The sequence below is a fragment of the Xiphophorus maculatus genome, chromosome 17 (genome assembly GCF_002775205.1).
Source record: "Xiphophorus maculatus strain JP 163 A chromosome 17, X_maculatus-5.0-male, whole genome shotgun sequence".
Lineage (NCBI taxonomy): Eukaryota > Metazoa > Chordata > Actinopteri > Cyprinodontiformes > Poeciliidae > Xiphophorus > Xiphophorus maculatus.
This window is the reverse complement of record NC_036459.1, coordinates 6,801,302-6,821,452: the sequence shown is the minus strand read 5'-3', so window position 1 is coordinate 6,821,452 and position 20,151 is coordinate 6,801,302. Positions and strand designations below refer to the sequence as shown.

The 20,151-nt window shown below is 38.3% G+C and overlaps 1 protein-coding gene across 4 annotated transcripts in view; it reads left to right on the top strand.

The window, feature by feature from the left end:
• anks1b (ankyrin repeat and sterile alpha motif domain containing 1B) overlaps window positions 1–20,151 on the top strand; it is a 187,679-nt gene that overhangs the window by 154,942 nt on the left and 12,586 nt on the right. For all 4 annotated transcript variants that reach the window (XM_014473658.2, XM_023350596.1, XM_023350595.1 and 1 more), the window contains exons 20-22: window positions 13,910–14,017; window positions 15,474–15,677; window positions 17,282–17,407. In XM_014473658.2, the coding sequence (XP_014329144.2) occupies window positions 13,910–14,017; window positions 15,474–15,677; window positions 17,282–17,407 (438 nt within the window). The remainder of the gene's footprint in view (window positions 1–13,909; window positions 14,018–15,473; window positions 15,678–17,281; window positions 17,408–20,151) is intronic.

The following is a 20,151-nucleotide window of genomic DNA, read 5'->3' as shown; positions in this document are numbered from 1 at the left end:
ATGTATGCATTTAAATTCTACTGAAAAATTAATCTTACAGATACAGAGGTTGTTGTTTTTTTTGCAGGACTATCTGAATACTAAAAATAAATTAACGCTGATTTGTATTTCAGCTCAATAATGTTGGATAAATATGTCAAAGTGAGAAACGTTTTGGATTTTTTAAAACTTTTTAATTCTCTTTTTGAAGGCTTATTGTAATTTTGGGATGTTTTGCATTCACTCTACATAAATATGGAAGGATTTTCCTCTAAATGCATGCAGACATAATACTTCATTTAACTGTGGGCAAGCAGAGTGAGCCCAGGGATGCTGCTGTTCGGTGAAGCTATTTTAGGAGCAGATCTGCCTTTATGTCTTGTTTCAGAATTGGGGCATGCAAACGCAGGTTTGCTCACAGTTAGCTCCAAAAAATACATAAATTTGGCATTAGAGCACAAAAAAAATGTGTCTGCAAAGAGATACCTTGAAGCACTCTTTTACAGGCTCAGATAATGTAATTAAAAGCTATTAATGTAATATTAATTTACATGTTAGATTAGAAATGATCTGTTAGATGTGGTTAACATGTTACCTTAACTATTGTTTTGTCTGTTTATTTGCATATGAAATCCAATTTAATAGCAAAAGACAAGAACATAACTGTCTGAACATTTAAGTTCAATAATTTTTTTTCACAACTTGAAACAGACGCCAAGTAATAAGACGACAGTAGCAATATGTTGAGTTTAATTCTTGTCCGAAAATACTTAAAGAAAAAACATCCCTTACATTTATAGATTAATTTATTATATATATAAAAAAAGAAGCAATTGAATGAATAACTTAGAATCTACAATGAAAACTCACTGTAAATGACATTAATTATTAAGTTTCTATTAATAATACATAAAGAATTCAAACTAAATTCGTTGCTTAGATTTGGATTTTGTGCCCTTTGTTTAAATTTAGTGAATTATACCCTACTGGCTCAGAAAATTTAATTTCAGATATGAACCAAAATGATTTATGAGCTGCGCAGTTTGAAAGCACAGCGGATATCAAATTAATTCAACCGAAAAATATAACATATTTGGTAATCAGAACAAAATGAAAACTTTTTTTTCTTGCTTAGATATTAAAAAAAGACATTTTTTTTCTGTTTGGAGGTGGTTTGAGTTTTTATTCTTTAAACTAATTTAATCCTATTTTTACATATAGTTTCAACAAAACACCACCGTGAACAAATCTCCTGATTGGTTGTCTTGAGAATGATTTACTCTTTTTTTTCTACATCTTTTGATGTAAGCCTGTACAATCTCAAATTTCCTCTAAGTAAATCCCAAATATATTTACATTTATTAGAATAATATATAGAAGTGACCATAGATTAATCTACAGATACCTTTTCTCTCTGCCGCTGTTGCATATTTATTATCCTGCAGTGCAGCAGGGTGCATGCACGTTGCGTAGCAATCCACACGATGGCGCTGCTGCCTCTCGCTTTCAGCCCAGACTTAGTCTGGAGGTGAGAAAGCAGAAAACAGCTCCATCAGGGATCCAAATTGCTCTCATTTAAAGGAGGTCCTCTGAGAAGCAGAAGTGAGGTAATTACAAATGGATTTCATTTCGGAAAGATGCTTTCACGGTGAAGTGCAGATAGTTTGAAGCCCTGGAGGAGCCGTTCCCCTGATGTTTTCCAGACGGCTGCATCCTGGTATCGGAGAAGAAATCTTCAACTGTCTGCTGTGTCCTCAGTTACCTGTGTAGCGTTAAAACATGGCTTCTCCATGGACTGATTTATGTTATAGGTCTTTCTTGTGTTTAACCAACATTATCAGTCATTTTATGACTTTGTGAAATATGTCTTATTTAGGTAACAGACTACGTATAAACACTTTTGGAATAAAATATTCACTCAGCTTTCTGCTTTGTGCCATTTTGAGTTATGAAATCATGTTATTTGGTTTTTATTAGCCTGAAAAAGGAAATTTGTGTAGATTTCCTTACAAAAGGTTTTGAGTTGCTCCACTTTCTATTGATCCACATTAATAATTCCAGAAAGTGTAAAAACCTTTGAGCCAGCAGATTGGCAGTGTGCAGCAACATGTGGGGAAAAAACTTCTTTTTTTTTTGCGATTTGGTAAAAAGATTTTAAATGTTGCAAACGCTGACTGATTTCTCTTGCAGTTTTCAAACAAGACAGAGATTCATTAGTCAAATTTTATAGTTCATCACACTGAACAACTCATCAGAGGAGAATATTATCGGTATGTTTTTTTTTTTCATTTGCCATTTTTGGTAAAGTACTTAAGCAAAGATTTTCCTCCTTCATGCCTTCCTCTAGCTTGTGAAGGCTTGTGAGTGTGTTCGAACTGGTACCTGCATTCCCGTCTTTCATTAAACCACGTTAACATCAGGAAGTGAAAGAAAATACTTCAATGTGTCTGGAGAAGAAAAAAAAAAAAGAGTCTGAGCAACAAATCCTTGGTCTGTTTTCTGTACGAGTTATCCAAATCAAAACTTAAAATCAGAGTTCAAGGTTTTTTTTCTAACGTCGTTTGTACTTGGTTGCCATGACAGCTACTAGTTACCATAGAGACAGTGCAATTGGTTTAAGTAATCTAAAACCTGTTTGTGTGTACGTGCATAGGGTTGTGTTTTCTTGACAAGATTCCAGATCCTCTGTATGTGAGATTTCTTTGCTTATCGCCTTCTCTATCGCCTCTCCAAATGGACAGATTGTCTCACATCCCATCACCAGATGGTTGGACACTGCAGGATCATATACCTCATATCTCCCACACCTATATGCATCCAGAACTTCTGCTAGTTCAGTTTAGTGCGCCCACGTTTCCCCCAACAATGACGATCACCTGTCCATGTGTTCAAACTTACAGTGATGCTGCGTGTCAGCAGAGGAGCCAGATGTAGATTGTGTTGACCTTTATGTGGGAAGATTCGCCTCAGGACTGGAGTGTGTGTTTCCTGTTGTGTCGCTCTCTGAATGGTGGATCATGTGGGAGGTACCAGGAGAGAATGTGTGTGACCCCATAGGCGAACTTTTAACCAGTGTTTCTGTCTAGAGGTGGGCTGTGTGGTCATTCTGACTCCAGTTGCAGGAATCGAGTAAACACTGCACAAAACCTCTTTCTATTTCACAGGAAGAAAATTGGCACAAAAATGCAGAATTACAGCCTCTTATCCACATTTTGCAGCAATTTTACGGTGAAGAAAAACAATGAATATATAAAAATCAGCTGTTTGATGTATCCAAGTAGAGTTTTTGGGTTGTTCTGCCATTTTTCCCCCTGAAAGCTGACCTTTCTATGTGTCGTCAATAGACTGTGATTGACCAAACAGCTTAACGATTAAGTCAATTATGCCAAATTAAAAGGAAGCCACAGTGTTTTTGCAACAGTAAAAGGCTGCAGACTCTAAATTATGTGAAGCAGTGACTCTCCATGGACTCTTCCAGTTCCTGAAGGAACAACAATCAATTCAGTAACTTTTAAATGTAGTTAGTTTCGTTCAGTTTAGAGAAAAGTGGGCAACACCTGTTCTCAAGTGCCAATGACACATGCAAAACTCCTTTATCTTCTCTCCTAGTTCTGTAAAAGGATTTCAAATCCAATGTGGCTGCCTTTCCTTTAAAATGTGTTGAAAGTTGCAGGAATAAACAGTTCACTTTTCATGAATCAGCATCCTATTTACACATGATCCTTCACTGCATCAATAAAATGCAGGTAAATACATTATTGTCTTGTATTAGTTTTTTTACTTGTAACTGGAACACAGATTATTTGGATGTCATGATTTTCAAAAATCCAAGTTTCAACTTTCAAATCAACTAGAAAGCAAAAATCAAGTTTTACCAATTGGAGGGAAAAACATTGGTCATTGGTTTGCCACTTCTTTGTGAACTGCACTGTTTCCAATGTGCAGATTTGAGATAATGTTCATGATGTTAAAAACTGATAACTGTTGTAAGTATACGTTTAGATGAAGTGCACCAACGTCTCATGTTTGAACAGTAATCCAACTTCATAAATCTCTGCAGATGGTTTATTATTTACAAAGATTTTTTAAAGACAAGCTTGATGCCTTGTTCAAATTTAGATCAATAAACACAACATGTAAGTTCCCTTATGAACTGCAGGGTTTTTGTTTTTATCAGTTAAAGTTTTGTCAGGTAAAATAGAAACGGAGTCATGTTCTATGTTTGGTTCGGTCTACTTGATCACTTAAGTAGACCACTGAAAAGCTTGAAATAGCTGGCCTGACGTCAAGCTTGGTGGGTTGACTTCCATCTGATCTGACTCTGTTAACAAATACCCTTTACAGTTTACTCATGCTTTGAATGAAGCATCACATTTCTTCTGGTGTTTACCTGATTCTGCAAATGTCAGGTTAAATAGATCTAGTACCCAAATAACCCAACCTTCAGAGAAAGAACTAGAAATCACATCGTCAATAATAAAACTGTTCCTCTGATGTACGTAATAAAAGAATGCTGATGATCAGATAAAGTATTTTCAGCATTCTGAGCCATTTCCTGTCCATTGCCCCGACATGTCTGTAACTCAACCAAATAATAAAACCCAAGGTACTTAATGTACTGAAGTGTCATTAGATAACACAATGCAACTCATTGTTTTAGTTGGAGAAAACATCATCCGTCATGATCACGTTACAGAATAGTTTGGACATCAGACTCAAAATCTCCGATTGGAGCAGCTCTACTATAATTATGTTCTTTGCCTGTTAAATTTGTGACATTTCAAACTAAAAGCTGATTTTTTCTTTGTTTGTTGAGCATGACCTGACCATACAGTTTGGTTAAATTATCCTGGAGAGTGGATAGAATAATTTCAATAAGTCAGAAATAGTTTGACATTTTAGAATCCAATTAAAAGGAAAGGTTGGCCAGAGATTGTATATTCAGTGCAGTAAAAAGTATTTAACAGATTGTTTCAGGGTTTTTTTCATAGTTATCAACTGAATGTTAATATTAGACATAAATAAGCTTTGTAAAGACAAATTGCAGTTTTCAAATTCTGTTTTTACTGATTTAAAAGTAGAAAAGCTATTTAAACAAAATTTGTTCTGTGGGAAACAATTTATGTATCCACTTGTTGATCCATAAATTAGTGGCAATTAACATGTAAAATCAGGAAACCACTGAAAAAGAACCTGAGTGACAATATGAAGTAGGCAAAACAGATGAGCATTACTTTGTAATGACCACCAGTTTCTAAACTCATGACCCAAAACACATCAGTAAGTTCAGTTTTGAATTCTGTGGTTGGTTTGGATAGATTTTGGATAGAGGGAATCATTTTAAGAAAGCATTTTATATTTTGTATGTGTTTCGTATTAAAGGTTTTATGATTTGACAAAAGAAATCTTCAAGGAGATGATTTCTTTTCTCCAGCTCCTTTATGCCCCAATAAGATTTTTTTTCTTAAAAATCTTCATGATATGATTGCACTGCTGTTGGATTCTTTCAACTTGGGCTGCACACAAAACAGACGAGCTTCCACTCCTTGCGAGCACGAGCTTGTCTCAGTCAAAGCTCAGTGTCTCCATAGTGATGAGCTAGAGGAGGAAGAGGAGGAGGAGGGTGAACGTAAGCCTGGTAGAAGCAGAGAGAGCGCGGGGAGAGGGATTGTGCGTGCAGCGGAGAGAGAAAGGCAGAGCTCAGGCAGAGACATGCAAGAGATGTAGCCCGGCTGCCGCAAGCTGAAGGAAGAGGAGGAGTTGTTGAGCTCTGGAGATCTGCAGAGAGGAGTGAGGGTGAGAGAAAGGGAGACAAAGCCGGCGGTGAGGAGGCGAGGAGTAAAGATAGGACAGCGTGGATAAGAGAGAAAAGAGAGAGGAGAAAATAAAGCTCTGGTCCTGCACAGCAACAAAGCAGCGGTCAGGAGGAAATAAGACGAGGGGAGTGAACTGCTGCTGCGTTTGGAACGAGAAGAGGTAAGCTGTTTGGGACAAGATGGGGAAAGAGAGATAACGTATAACTGTGAAACCCAGATACAGTTGATCCAGATACTGCTTGTAGTTGTTTTATGTATCTTTAATCTCTTTCTCCATTAAGGCTGAGATGATTACAGCACACTAAACTAGTCCAGGGCACTCAATCTCCACAACTGACTGGACTAATTTACTGTCTGTGCATGCAAGTGGTGGATCTGGACTTTAGTGCTCACTATGCAGGATTTGCAATAAAGTATCAAAGCGCAGATGAGGCTTTGGTGAGTCAACGAAGCATTTTTGCACAAGTTTGAGCTGTTTGTCTCCTGCTGGTAAATTCCTGGTCTTCTGATTTTCTACATTTTAGTAAAAATGTAGCTGAAGTACCTCCTCGGTTATGCAATAGGCTCTCCTCATAGTGAGGAAGTCATGCTGTTTCAGTAATAATTCTTTTAGTTCTTAGTTATGCATATTTTAGAGTGGTGGGCCACATTTTGGCATCTGAAAGATGTAATGTTCACAGAATTATTTTAACATAGAAAAAAAACACAAATCTAGTTTAGCTTCAAACCAGCTGCAGACATAAAAAATAGCAATCAGGTTAAATCTACCTTTTGCTCAATTATTTGTTCCCTAAGGGGCAAAATAATTGGTCTGTGTTGTATTTTATCACCACCATGGTGGCTGAGGTAACAGACATTTTTTAAAGAGATTTTTAATCGTTAAAGGGAAAAATCACCACAAAAAGTTCCTTTTTATGGGCTACAGGCAGAGATTTAGCTCAGACTCTGTTATAAAACCAACAATTACATGAAGAATTTCACTCATTTCCAGCCTGCATGAACTTGTCCTACAAAGTTATGAAAGTGACCAAAGTAACAGTCAGGTATGAGCATAAAGGGAAGGAAAGTTGGGAGGTAAACAAAGGGAAGGATTAGTGAGATTCCAGCAGGAGGAAGGAAAGGAAAATAAACTGTTTTTCTCTCATTGAGCAGTGAGATGAAGCAGATAATCATCCAGATTTTTACTTTGGATTTTACTTGGTTAGTCTTACTCTGTTCTCCTGTTTTTCAGATCATTACTTTGTGATAGGAAAGCTCATAGAAAGCACTCAATGGGTGGTTTTATGAGAAGTTTTTATTTTTTATGAGTTACAAGACAACCAAATATTCTGAGTCTGATCTTTGTTCACTGCCTGCCTCCGTAAACCGCTCTGATCTGACCTCATTTAGACCCACTAAATTAGAAAAACTTTAAAATTATATATTTGTTCTGCTCATATAAAGTGGCACACAATAATATTCATTACTTTTAGCCTGTTTCACATTTATAAATCACAAACTCCAATCTATTTTATTATGAAAACAACACAAATTAACTTAGTAGCGCTGCGACTTTCATTTTCTGGGTTCCACATATTAAGTTAAGATTTGTGTATATCACACCATGCCAAAAAATGATTTTAAAAAAGCCTTATTATTTATTTTCAAACACATATCATCAGTCTGTGATTCCAAAACCGGAAATGTTTCTCTTACATCTTTTAGGTAAAGTGTGTTCATCCTCATACCATGATGCTGCTTCCCCTTTATTTTGCCTGATGTCAGAATCCAACAGCAGAACTCTGTTAAAGTAAACAGCAGGTAGCTAATGCAAAGCTAATCCTATTAGCATCTATCTCCACAGCAGCCCGTATGGCTGATATAAGCATCATGCTATCCTGATTACGCACCTTTAATCTTTTCCAGGATAAAATATTGCATGTGCAGTAAGTTTCACGCTTTGCTGGCTCTGACTGCAAGCAGCTGCTGCAGAACCAACACAATGTAAAAATCACCAACCTGGACACTTCAACCTTAGCTGGTAGAAAAACGACCTACTGTTTACAAACTGACATTAAAACCTTCAATAAAAAAGTGTTTAGTCCTTCATGAGTGGTTTTTTGTTTTGTGGACAGACCAAAAGGTGGCTGAACTCTGGTGCCACTGCTTTCTATTTTTCCAAATACACATGCACAGCTCTGCGCCCGAGGAGAGCTTTTTGTGCTTCTCTGCAGTGTGAAGATTGGTTCCAGTGTGAGGCTTTGAAGCATTTATTAACCCAGAGACCATTTCTTCCCATCTTACTGGGAATTCATGAGGCCCTCTGCGTACAGTAGGGTGCGTAAGCATTGAGATATCTCATTTCAGTCAAGATCCTACAGCATTTGGCTGTTTGCACACACACACACACACACACACACACACACACACACACACACACACACACACACACACACACACACACACACACACACACACACGTGATCTGTTCTCTAAGTCATAGTTACAGTTCTCATGCTATTAATGGAGATATATCTGTCTCCATGTAGACAGACTTATTAACAGCCAGCTTTCATTGGCTGCCTGTGAAACGACCCGTCCCATTGGTTCCTGCTGCAAATCATTTTTTAACACATCTACTCGTAACTCCCCTCTGGTTGCTAAGAAACCAGTCATCTCTAGTTTCTCATAAGTCATCGCCACAAGAATGATGTGTGTGTGTGTGAACAGTAAACATATATATTTAGTTAGTTTTCTTTGTGAGTGCCCCGTTAGCAGCAGCTGTGGTGGAATATCGGGGCGAAGTGTGAACATCACTGTCATGAACTCAGCCGAGCCCAGCACTGCTTGCCTTCAGGGGGTTAGATGTTGTGTCTTGGAGCTGCCGGTGTGCGCAGTAACTCGTGAGTCCAGACAAATCGATACTAATCTTTCCAGCCGAAAGCTCAGAGGAACAATAAGAAAAAGAACCAGCGGGAGGACGGCAGTGATTCAGTATTTAGGGTCAGGAAAATGTCAATGACTGGGGTGAAAAATGAGAAATGAGTCGTTTCTGTAAATGTAAATGTCTTTGCTAATACATAAACTTGAGCCAGCAAATTAGATCAGTGCTTTTATACAGAAAGAGGATCTTTATATATTATTAATAATTCCTTTATTTAATCAGGTAAACCCCGTTGAGATCTAGATCTCATTTTCAAGAGGGACCTGAAACAAACTTCACTCCCCGTCGGGAAATCGAACCCCGGTCTCCCGCGTGACAGGCGGGGATACTTACCACTATACTAACGAGGAGACATTTACATTTAACATTTACTTTTATCCAGGTTGTAGAGAATTACATGGTGTTGAATGGCTACCACCTGAAATGATCAAACTCCAGTTTTCGAGAGCCAGAGTCAGTTTAGTGTTGCATGTAATTTATGATATACTTTTACATGTTTGCCTTGTAAAATGAATATGTTTCCACCACGTTTTACTACTGTTGATGCGGGGAGCGGCCATATTGAAACACAAAGTCTGTTTGTAAGCAGTTGGAGTTTTTCCCAGTTTCCCCAGTGGAAAGTCCAACTCCAGAGGGCGTTCCAGTTGATTTTTTTTCAACTAGGAAGTCTGAATTTCCCACTTCCAAGTACAACCGAAATACAGCATTACAGAAGACTGTCGATAGATGAATATTACAGCATTAGTTTCCTCCGTTATACCATTTCTGTTTAATCCAGCTGAAACCTACTCTAAAAGCGATGCTATTTGTTTTTTTTACAAGAAAAGTCACCTTGGTGTATCTGAAGCCATGTAATCAGGTTCTAAGATTGCATTCAGACAGACCTGAGCTGTTTACTGATCAATACTACCACTCAGTTGTCCTGTAATGCCGTCTGACCAAGGCAATTAAAGTAAGCTTAGGCCAGTGATTCTTTGATCTGCAGGAATTAATGGAAGAATCTTCAGAGGTTTGAACCCCAATTGCTCCATTAGCATCAGATGCTGCAGGTATTGTTGATGTTGCAGTGAACTAAACCTTGCAGTCTTGCAAAGAGAAGGTAAATCAAAAATTTCAACAAAGGTGTGGCAATGGGGGCCAGATTTCATGGGTGAATGGTGCTGTGAAACCTCGTCTTTTCCCCAACCTTTTAGATTAACTAGATAACAAAAAAGACAATACTTGAATTGAACCAGGCAAATGAGGAGGTTTGAGGTCAAGGGAATCTGGACAGAAAGTGAAGGGAGGCGTAAGGAAAGAAAATATGAGGGTAATGAGGTAGACAGTTTGGCGAGTCGGTGTAAATTAAAGAGACTTCTTCCTTCTGCCATCATTAAAACGGTGTGCTAGCTAGAGCACAAACAGCGGCTTGACTGTCGGTTCCCTCAGTGCTTCACGCTCCAGTAAACCCACCAGCTCCAGCGTCCCCTCCAGTAAGACGCACAGAAAAGGCTTTTTGTCTCCAGCGTCCCGAGCCAGAGGTCACTGTGAATGCAGCTCAATCTGACGCCTTCTGTTCTCCTTTCAAAATAAAACATCATCGTTCGGCTTCCAAAGAGGTGGATCTGTTCTTGTGATTTCCCTGTTTTACTGTCCTGAAAGAAGGTGTTAAAATGACAACTTTATTCACAATCAGAGCAGAACAAATCCTCCTGCTCCTAAATCCTGATCGCCAACTTAAATGACTTGAAGGTTACTTTTCAGAGATTGAGAAAAATTCAGCAGGAAGAAGTGAAAGCGTGTGTTCGTTAACTGAATGCATGGAGGCTAATCTGTTAATCAGGCACGTTCAATCTGGGGTAGCGGGGCCGCTAACAGGATTAGTGTCCTGATTGATGCACAAAGAAGACACTCAGAAGAGCTCAGCAGAAAAGAGGAAGCAAACAGTGACCCAGATGACTTCATACTACGGCGATAACACCATGAGCGCCGGTGGACTGAAGCAGCTCAGTTTACCACTGTTTCACATTTCTGTGTACGATCAGAGACAAACGGTAAAAACAAGTCATGACTTCTTCATCTCTGTATGTCTGTTAGATAAGGAAATCTTATTAAAACCTGTCAGGTTATTCTGTTTAGAGCATTAAAAATGTATTTGATTAAATTTGAATGCTTTAATGTTCTGTCAGGACTGTGGTAGCTTAGTAAACCCAACATTCAGACCAAACTACAGTGGACTTTTGGTATTTGCGGGGTTGGAGACCACAGCCGCCTTCAAATAGCTGAAATCTGCAAATATCTGAAACTTCCCTGTTACATCGCTCATACCTTCCTGTTTTAATAGCAAAAACATCACATGTACCTTAATATGCATCAATATGGACAGTGAAAATCATCTTAGCATGACTCCAGAAGCTAATATGTACAGTCTTATTCTCCGATCTTGTGGGAATAGCCAATTAAAAGCAAGGAAGATGAATGGCGCTCCATGATTGGCTGATTTGCTGTGTGCCAAGTAGTGTGTCAAGGGATGTCAGCTCCCCAAGCTGCATTTTCTTTTGAATATTTTAGATAAATCTACGACCAGGCAGGTGCAATATATTGTCTTACAAAACGTGTCAAACTCAAGGCTTGGGGCCAAATCTGGCCCGCTGTAGCTTTTTATGTGGCCTTCCGTCTGGACTACAAATTACATCAATAAGTCCCTAGCGAGGAATAAAAAGTCACATTTAAAATCATACAATAATGCAAATATCATAAAAATGTCTTCCAAATATTTCTAAATTAGCACCACAAAATCTGTGATTTTGATTACGAAAAACCAAAGAATCAAAATATTGGAGGGACAGCTATTTGTTAATATTTTAACAGTTTAATTGGTTTTATCAATACATTCTGGCTCAACCGGCCCTTTAAGAACGTTCAGAGTTTTGATATGGCCCAAAATGAAACGGCGTTTGACAGCCCTGTCTTAGAGGGACTGAAAATAAACACGCATTTCTTTTTTACTTCACAGTTATGAGCTACATTCTGCTGCTTCATCACATAAAATTAAGTAAAAGGCATCAAAGTAGTTTTAATGTGACAAAACAGAGAAAACTTCTTGATTACTTCTGACAGCATCATATTTACCTGCTTTGTTTTTTCCTCCAGTTATTATTACGCCGCTGGAACAGAAGGTACAAGCGTCGCCTTATCAAGGTTATGTCTCCTGTTGATGCGAATGGAGTTTAGATTTAATGAATAGCTGTTCTGTTAGGATTACATGGCGGCACAAGTGTCACACATGAGTATTCACAGACATCATTTAAATTGAAATGGGCTGATGTAGCAGTTCGGCAGCATCACAGAGACTGGAGTGTGTGTTTTAATAATAGTTAATTCTCATCCATTGAAGAGCAACAATATAATCTTCTCCCCCTCACTTTTAACAGCTGTTTAGGCTGTTTCCATGTGAGCGAGAGCGCACACATTTCTCTTTTTTTTTTCTGGTTGTTTTTTTAAAGAGCGATGAGAGTGTGTGTGGGTGACTGCTGCAGCAACCATTGTTGCTATGGTGAGAATTGAACTCCAGGCAGAGGTTGAGGCTTCTGGTGTATCTGAAGTGGATGCTGTTGCATAAGGCAACAAGTAGCACACCAGTTCACACCATGCAGGGCAATTGCTGTGCCTTTTTTCTGGATATGTGTGTGAGAGTAATTATTAATCCGTGATGAAACAGAATTGTGAGAACTGAGTCGTGCTGCTGCCCCACAGCCACAGGAGGCACCGTAAAGGCTGAAGATCTTGTAACCTTTTTTATTGGCCATCATCGTCTTGGTGGTTTTCTACATGGCTACAAATTCACAAAATAAATTTCTGTGATGAAAGTCCAATTTTGAGAAGCTTCAGTTATAATTGCATAGATTTTTGAAAAAGAAAAAGAAAATGGGAGAAACGTGAGCATTGAAGTCGAGCTTGACAAGCTTTGGATCAGAAACAACAGATGTGAAAAGTATTTTATGCATTTTAGTTTAACTGGAATTAAATATAGTAAAATATATGATTTTAGAAAAAGTGTGTCCATGTTCTGTTAGAGAAACTTGTCAGTTTGATTGTGCTGATTGTTTAACAGATGTAGAATAATGATTTATGCAAAGCAGCCTTCTTGTTCATGCTTTTTGGAAGACCTCAAGCAGCAGTTATATAAAAGCTTTCTGAATTTCCTTGCGATGCCAGGAGGTGCAGATGGCGCCAGCGACATCCTTGCAGAGTCCCTGCTTGTCTCTGTAGAGGATTCGGTACCTGGCACCGGCAGCCTGCGCTGCAACCAGGAGCAGAATGAAGGATACTGTGTTTGTGTCTGGTTAATGAGCGCCTCAAGACGGGACTATGTAGACAATTGCCAGCCTGTCACAATCTCACGTTGTTCGACTCGGATCTCTTCAGGGAACTAAGAGTCCTATGAAAACCTCAGTCAGAAAGTAGAAGAACAGATGTTTAAAATTATCTGGCTGTCTTCATTAAATTATTTTTGTCAATATAGAATGAAATAAAGTTTCTGTTATGGCAGATGAGATGAAAATTTATTCTTTAAATTCATATCTCTCACAGCATGCTAATGATCTCAGTGATTTAGAAATACTTTTAATTCAACTCCTAATCAATGACTGTGTATGTTTTCCATTCATAAACAAACATTTCTTGTAGAATGAACACCCAGAGATACATTTCAGTCAGTAAGGTATAGATTTATAAAATGCTTCAATTTGATGCACTTTATAAAAATTGTTTGATTCATAACAAAAATGTTATGAATGGCTGAAATTGAGCTGTCTTGTAAGTTGCCTCTCTTTTCACTTCATCCTCCAATAATTGGATGATTAGTAATATTTGTTAAGCAACAGCCTTCATTTTTGTTCATTTGGTGCCTTTACTACTGCGTTTGGTGAAGCTTTCTCTGATTGAGACTGTGCAACTGCTAAAGATGCAGAAATGAACTAATTGTTTAAAAGCAATTTTATTCTTACTTCTTTAAAGATGCATTTAATCTTTAACCTATGTAAATAAAAACAAGAGTCCTCAGTTTTCTGCATACTTTCATCTTCGGCATCTAATTTCCTGAATTGGGTGTTGAAAAGCAAATCTATTAAAAGTTCCCCATCAGTTTCTTTCCACCCCACATTTGTAGAAGTTTCTTTTTCAACGCTCTGCTGTGTCTGTGTTCATTCAGGTGTTGAAGATCAACCTTATTGGGCACAGAAAGCGGATCCTGGCATCACTGGGGGACCGGCTACACGACGACACGCCGCAGAAACCTCCGCGGGCCATTTCCTTACGGGTAAGGATGGTACAGCTGGAAACACAGTGAACACGGTTCACACATGCACACACACACACACGGTGAGTCACAGTCAGATTGTAGCTTTCCCACTCTTTCTTTAGCCAGATGATAAAGAATAAATATAAAATCTGACCATAAACTTAAGGCTGAAAATCTTTTAAAATCTGAACCTTTGAACTGGGTGGACTTAAAAATCTTAGACACATGAATGCATGGATGGATGGATTAGTAGATAGATGGAGAGAGGGATAAACGGGAAAAAACAGATGGGTTAATTAATGGACAAATGGATGGATGGATTAGTGAATAAATATATTGACAGATGGATGGAAAAGCAGAATGACAGATTAATAATGTAGATGGATTTACGGATGATGGATGGATAAATGAGATGAAGTACAGATGGATGGATATTATTCAGATTTAATATCTGAATGCAGTTATTTGTGTGGATAAAGGATTGGAGACAACTTTTAAATTTAACTATTTTCTTCATATATTTACTTTTTCCATACTGAAACTTTCCATCAGATCATTTCAATTAAAATAAGTATTAATGCACAAATTCTAATTCTAAACTAACAAAGAGTAAATACGACTCTATTTATCTAAATGTATTGTGAAGATAAATCCTCCTGCTGGTGATGTCACCACCACCTGAATGCCCAGCCTGTTCCTCTCCAGTCATAACAACACTGTATGTCACCATAAAGGCGCTCTTCCTTTTCATGCTATGTGTGTGTGTGTGTGTGTGTGTGTGTGTGTGTGTGTGTGTGTGTGTCAGCAGAGGAAGTGATGAACAAGTCCACCCAGTTGAACCCTTTACACAGTGAACAATGGAGCTAAAACACAAACTAGAAGAAATTTCTTATTATTTTTGCTGCTTCACTTTACTTTTTTGGCAAAGTAGAAAATATGCTGATGTGTTGAACATAAAAACTTGATCACATATAAAGAAAAGGCCTCATTTGTGCTCGATAAACTTGATAGTTCAGCTCTACAGTGATTACAAATATATGTTATGATTGAAGGCAGATTATATTGGATGTCTTAGATTATAATGTATGACTCTGTTAAGATGATTAGTGTAAGCTTCATCATCTTGTAGCATGTAAGCAGCTCAGTAGAAGGAATGATAGAAAATCCATCAGACACAGTCACTACTCTGTATTAGTCTGTATTCATGTAGATGGAGTTTGGATTTTAGATTTTTGCAGAAATGGACATGTAAGAAAAAACATCCATCCCTCCATAACTTCTTAGGTTTTAATGATTATTCTTCCTCTTATTTTCCAATTTTCAAAACTGTAGTTTATGAAGCTGAGTACTTTAGAAAGACGGTAAAACCTTGTGCCTCTATTGCAGCAGAAGCAATGGGAAATCAGGTTATTAAATGATGGAGGTCGCCACTCACGCTCGCTTCCTGTGTTGGGTTTTGTTGGGTTTTGTCCAGGAGCCTGGAGGAAACCACACTCCTCCCCAGCTCAGCCCCTCGGTAGGCCAGGCAGCGTATGCGGCGGGGGTCCCCGGTGGATCTCTGGACGTGCAGCACCTCATTATGCAGGCGGACGCGCGGCGCAGGCAGCGCAGCACCGAGAACTACTTTGACGACGTGCCGCGATCCAAGCTGGAGCGACAGATGGCTCAAGTCAGCATGGTGAGGATGGAGGGATGAATGGAGGGACTGGTTAGGAAATCTGACCATTAATGGTTCACATGTTTGCTGGAGAAAATTAATCCTTTTATAGACTATAATTAGTCTAATAATTTATGCCTCTTTTCCTTGTATACTAAATTATTTTATCAATATTTTATTTCAACTTGTCTCTTTTAGCTTTCTTGTTGTTGATTGTTTTGTCTTCAGATCTGAAGACATCTTCAGTCTCGTTCTGATTATGCAGACGTGCATTTTTATGTAAATAGCAGCAGTATGAAGGGGCCATGATGACATTTAGGGTTTTTTTAAGACTTATTTTATTGTCTTGCGGGCTGCTTTCAGGGCAAACTTGCTTTTACAGACAGATTTGGGTGTGTTATTTTGAATTTTCTCCACTTGTAGACGATTGTTGGTGCAGAAATGGTTAATTTCACATATTTCCAGTTTTTAAAGCTCCTATCAGACCCATAAGCTGCTACAGTCACCATTCTGTCGCTCTTTGGATCTAAATGGTGCACTCATCCTTGAAAATGTTGGTCAAGAACTTGTTTATCATTCAAGTCTATTATTTTAGACATTAGATGGACATCAAAATAAGGATGTTTTCATTTAATATGTACAGAAGCAGTTATTATTGTTCTTATTTTTGTTAAAATTTGTATTAAAAACATCCAAACGGGCTTTTATGGAGTAGATTTTTTTTCCCTTTTGGTTGTATATGTATATATTTGTCACCAAATTAATATATATTTTTTTCCCAACAACTTTTAATTACATCCAAACTAGAAACTCAGACCTTTTGACTTTTAATCAGCGCAGTGCAGTAATTCAGACACACACATCGAACACGGCAGCTGTGTTTTGATTTCCAATGATTAGGGTCTTTTGGTGAATCACGGAGCTCATCAGTGCAGAATAACACACTTCTGTTTGTGCATCTGAATCCCAGATGTGTGTGTGTGTGCGTGTGTGTGTGTCAGAGTGCATCTCCTCTGCGCTGAGGTGGCGCTGATGAGTCAGCTTTGCATGAATTGAGAGATAACGGTGACAGGAGGGAGAAAGGATCTTTCTTCTGTCATTACACCTGTTGTTGCTCCCGCATTGTTGCTGAGATCGGTTGCCTCAATCCCAGGAGGGCAATTATTACAGCTGATATCTTTTAAGACACAACTAACTTTTTAATCTTTACAGTGTTTTTCAACAACTTTTAATAAAAGCTGAACGTTGAGGGGATTGGATTTGCCCAGATTTGGCCGGAGGAAGTTTGAAAACCTCCTCTCCAAATTCCTCATCTCAATTCCTGGCATACATCAACAGTCATTGGATTTATGAAAACATTCTCAGGCTGTAATAATCTGGATTCAATTATAAAGGAATGGACTCAACGATAAGCTTGATATGTCCAAATATTTGAGAAGGATGTAGTTTGGATTTCAGAAATCCGCTTGTTAACAAAGCAAAGACTCTTAAGCTAAGCTGGAGTAGGAGAACCTGCAGAAGAGTTGCTTCTTCTCAGATGTCGGAACATCCAGTGTACATCTGGAGCAGCTGTGGCAGAATAAGCCAAGCAATCAGTGCTAATGTGTGTTTGTTTGCCGTTTCAGGCTGGCGAATGGTGCGAGCCGATCACATTGCGTCCGCCCAACGAGGCGACATCCTCCACTCCTGTTCAGTACTGGCAGCATCATCCAGAGAAGCTCATCTTTCAGTCCTGTGACTACGAAGCTTACGTGAGTCCAAACCCTTTAACCTGGTTCTTACACAGAGTCAAAGATGCACATGTAACCCCATCAGCAGTAGACTAAATGTTATGTGGAAAGTTGCACCCAGATACAAACATTTTGAGCTATCAACAAGGTTCTGGCATTATTGTGACCAGACTTTTGACTGGTAAAGTTAATTTAAATCAGTTATTTTCCTGGCATTTGCCCAAAGGTTTTGCATAATGTTTACATTTTCAACAAAGTTGAAGTTGCAGATTTGGGTCGGCGGTGCAAAAATTCAACATCCAACTGTGTTTCAGCCTCCAATGAAGGAATGCTTTATGTGAACATGAACATAAAACTACCAAAAGAAGTTGCTGTGCCGACAGATAGACCAGAACCATGGAAAACATTTATGTGCAGAACTAAAGGAAATTGAGCTACAGAGACATTTGAAATGGAACCAATCAAACCAAAGCTTTATGCCAGCCTAACTCACTCTGTTTTGAACTTAATTTATCCACTTGAAACATCTTCAATTCAAATGTAAACATCTGTGGTACAAGAGAAAAATCAGATGGTGTGAAAATCAAATTCAGGTACACAGTACATTTACCAGACAGACTGGTGAGGTGTTGGAGGAATCTGGTACGTTCAAGTACAACCAAACAACTCTAAAGTCATTTAAACATTTTTGACTCACAAATATTGGCATCCTAAATAATATGCAGACCATTTTAAGTGGCTTTAATATTGTTTATGATGTGTCCAGGTGTCGGCTACACAGCTTTATGCTTGATTGATTGGAGAAAATTGGTCACTTTTTGTAATTTCTAGAATGAAATAAAACAAAATATGCTTAGAAATGAATGAGATTCTTTGTTCACAGCGCAATAGTAAAAACAACTAGACATTTTATTTAGTTTTTCTTGAGTAAAGCAAATCAGAAACGTTCTGACCTGTGGTTTCTGTGTGCCGTTACACCGTAGACGGACGGATCCACATTAATGCAACACTGATAAGATCAATGTGTCTAAACTTTGGGTTTTTCATAAAACACTGCAAATAATCCAAATCTAACTGTTTCTGTTGATTCTCAGTTCACTGCTGACTGAACCCTGGAGATCAGCTTCCCTCTGTTTCACCTGCAGTCAGTTTTTTTAAATCCAGACCTTTGGTTGGTTACATAAAAGATGTTTCATGTCCGCGTAAGCGCAGAAAGAACCTCTCGAGGGCTTCACAGTTATACACCCAGCATCCGGACTGAAAATGATTTCTGACTCGCTGCAGGAAAACCACTGCAGAAAGAAATGAAATCTTAGGAAGGTTGAGAGGAAATGTAAGTGGATCTCTCAAATAAAATTGTTCTGATTGATTTGACAGCGTTGCAGTGGAGATATACAACAGTTATGAGCTAAATCAGTGTCAGCGCATGAATTAAATAAATGGGAAAACTTATATGGACGTAATTTGAGGAATAATCCAGCGCAGATCTGCTAGAGAAGGCATAAATTATAGATCACAAACACATACAGAGGAATAAATTAACTTAATGTTTTACACAAGTCGACCGGTGTGAGCTTTGTTGAAATGTAGGCATGATTTTAAAATATATTATCTTTGTTTGGATGAGAAGTTTGACTTTGAACTGACCAAACATGCAATCGACTGTTTGTGCAATCGACAAAGAGAACACCAAGTAATTATTTAATAAAATACTCAACTAAAATGTTGTTGGTATCAGCAGAACCATCTATCTGTAAACATGCATCTCCTCTAACAACTTCAGAGCTGACAGAAATCAAGCTGTTGCTCCAAATCCCAGCTTGTTACTGGGAAGCCTCTCTTTGAGCCAATTGGAGCTGGCCGTGTTCACCAGTAATGTCTGCTCACACAGATGAAACCACGACTGGTGGAAAACCCATTTTATGACACGGTTCACACAAGAAACTGGAGGGTTTATTAAGAAGGGAAACATTAGTGAGCAATTCAGGTAAAGATGTGTAAAAACTGTGCTAGTGGTTTTTTTTGGAAGCATATTTACACACCGAACATTTCAGAAAACTTTGGTTTCAACAAAATTATTAGTGGAACAATTATTAGCATCTCTGCTGTCAAAAGGACAGTCTGAGTTTAGCACTGTCCTACCATCATAAATGTAAACATTTGCAATGGTGAGACTTTTTTCTGCTACACTCCAAACAGCCATTTGGTGTATTTAATGTTGCTATGGAGACTTGGTGACCCCATTTTCTATAAGTGCGTATGGTGACCTTTACAGACTTTTCTCTTCTGCATTCATCATCATCCTCACTGTGTGGTTGCAGGAAGAAACTGTTCTCTTCTAGGCTTTTGTGTCTTCATGTTATATTTATATCCCACAAACTTGGAGAGTACAAATTATTAGTTCCTAAAAACCCTATTCATATAAATAAGAAAAAAAATCTATAGTTACTGTTAATCTAAAGGAATTGATAGAGATACAAAGTAAAAATGTGAATCTATTTTGAGCTTTTTAAACATTTTTATGGTATTATAAATAGCGCAGAGTTTAGCTTTAGGACGAGTAGGAAGTTTTAACTCTCAGTTGTAGAAAAGATGCAGGGAAACATGGTGGTGCTTTCAAACAGCACCTCCAGATCCCTGTTCCTTGTCCAGCAGGCTAAAGGAAACTGAGAAAGTGAGATAAACGAGCAAGAGCCACAATGGAGTGAATGCCAGCGAGGTGGCAGGAGTTGGAGGATGGACAGAAATAAAATGTATGGAAAAGA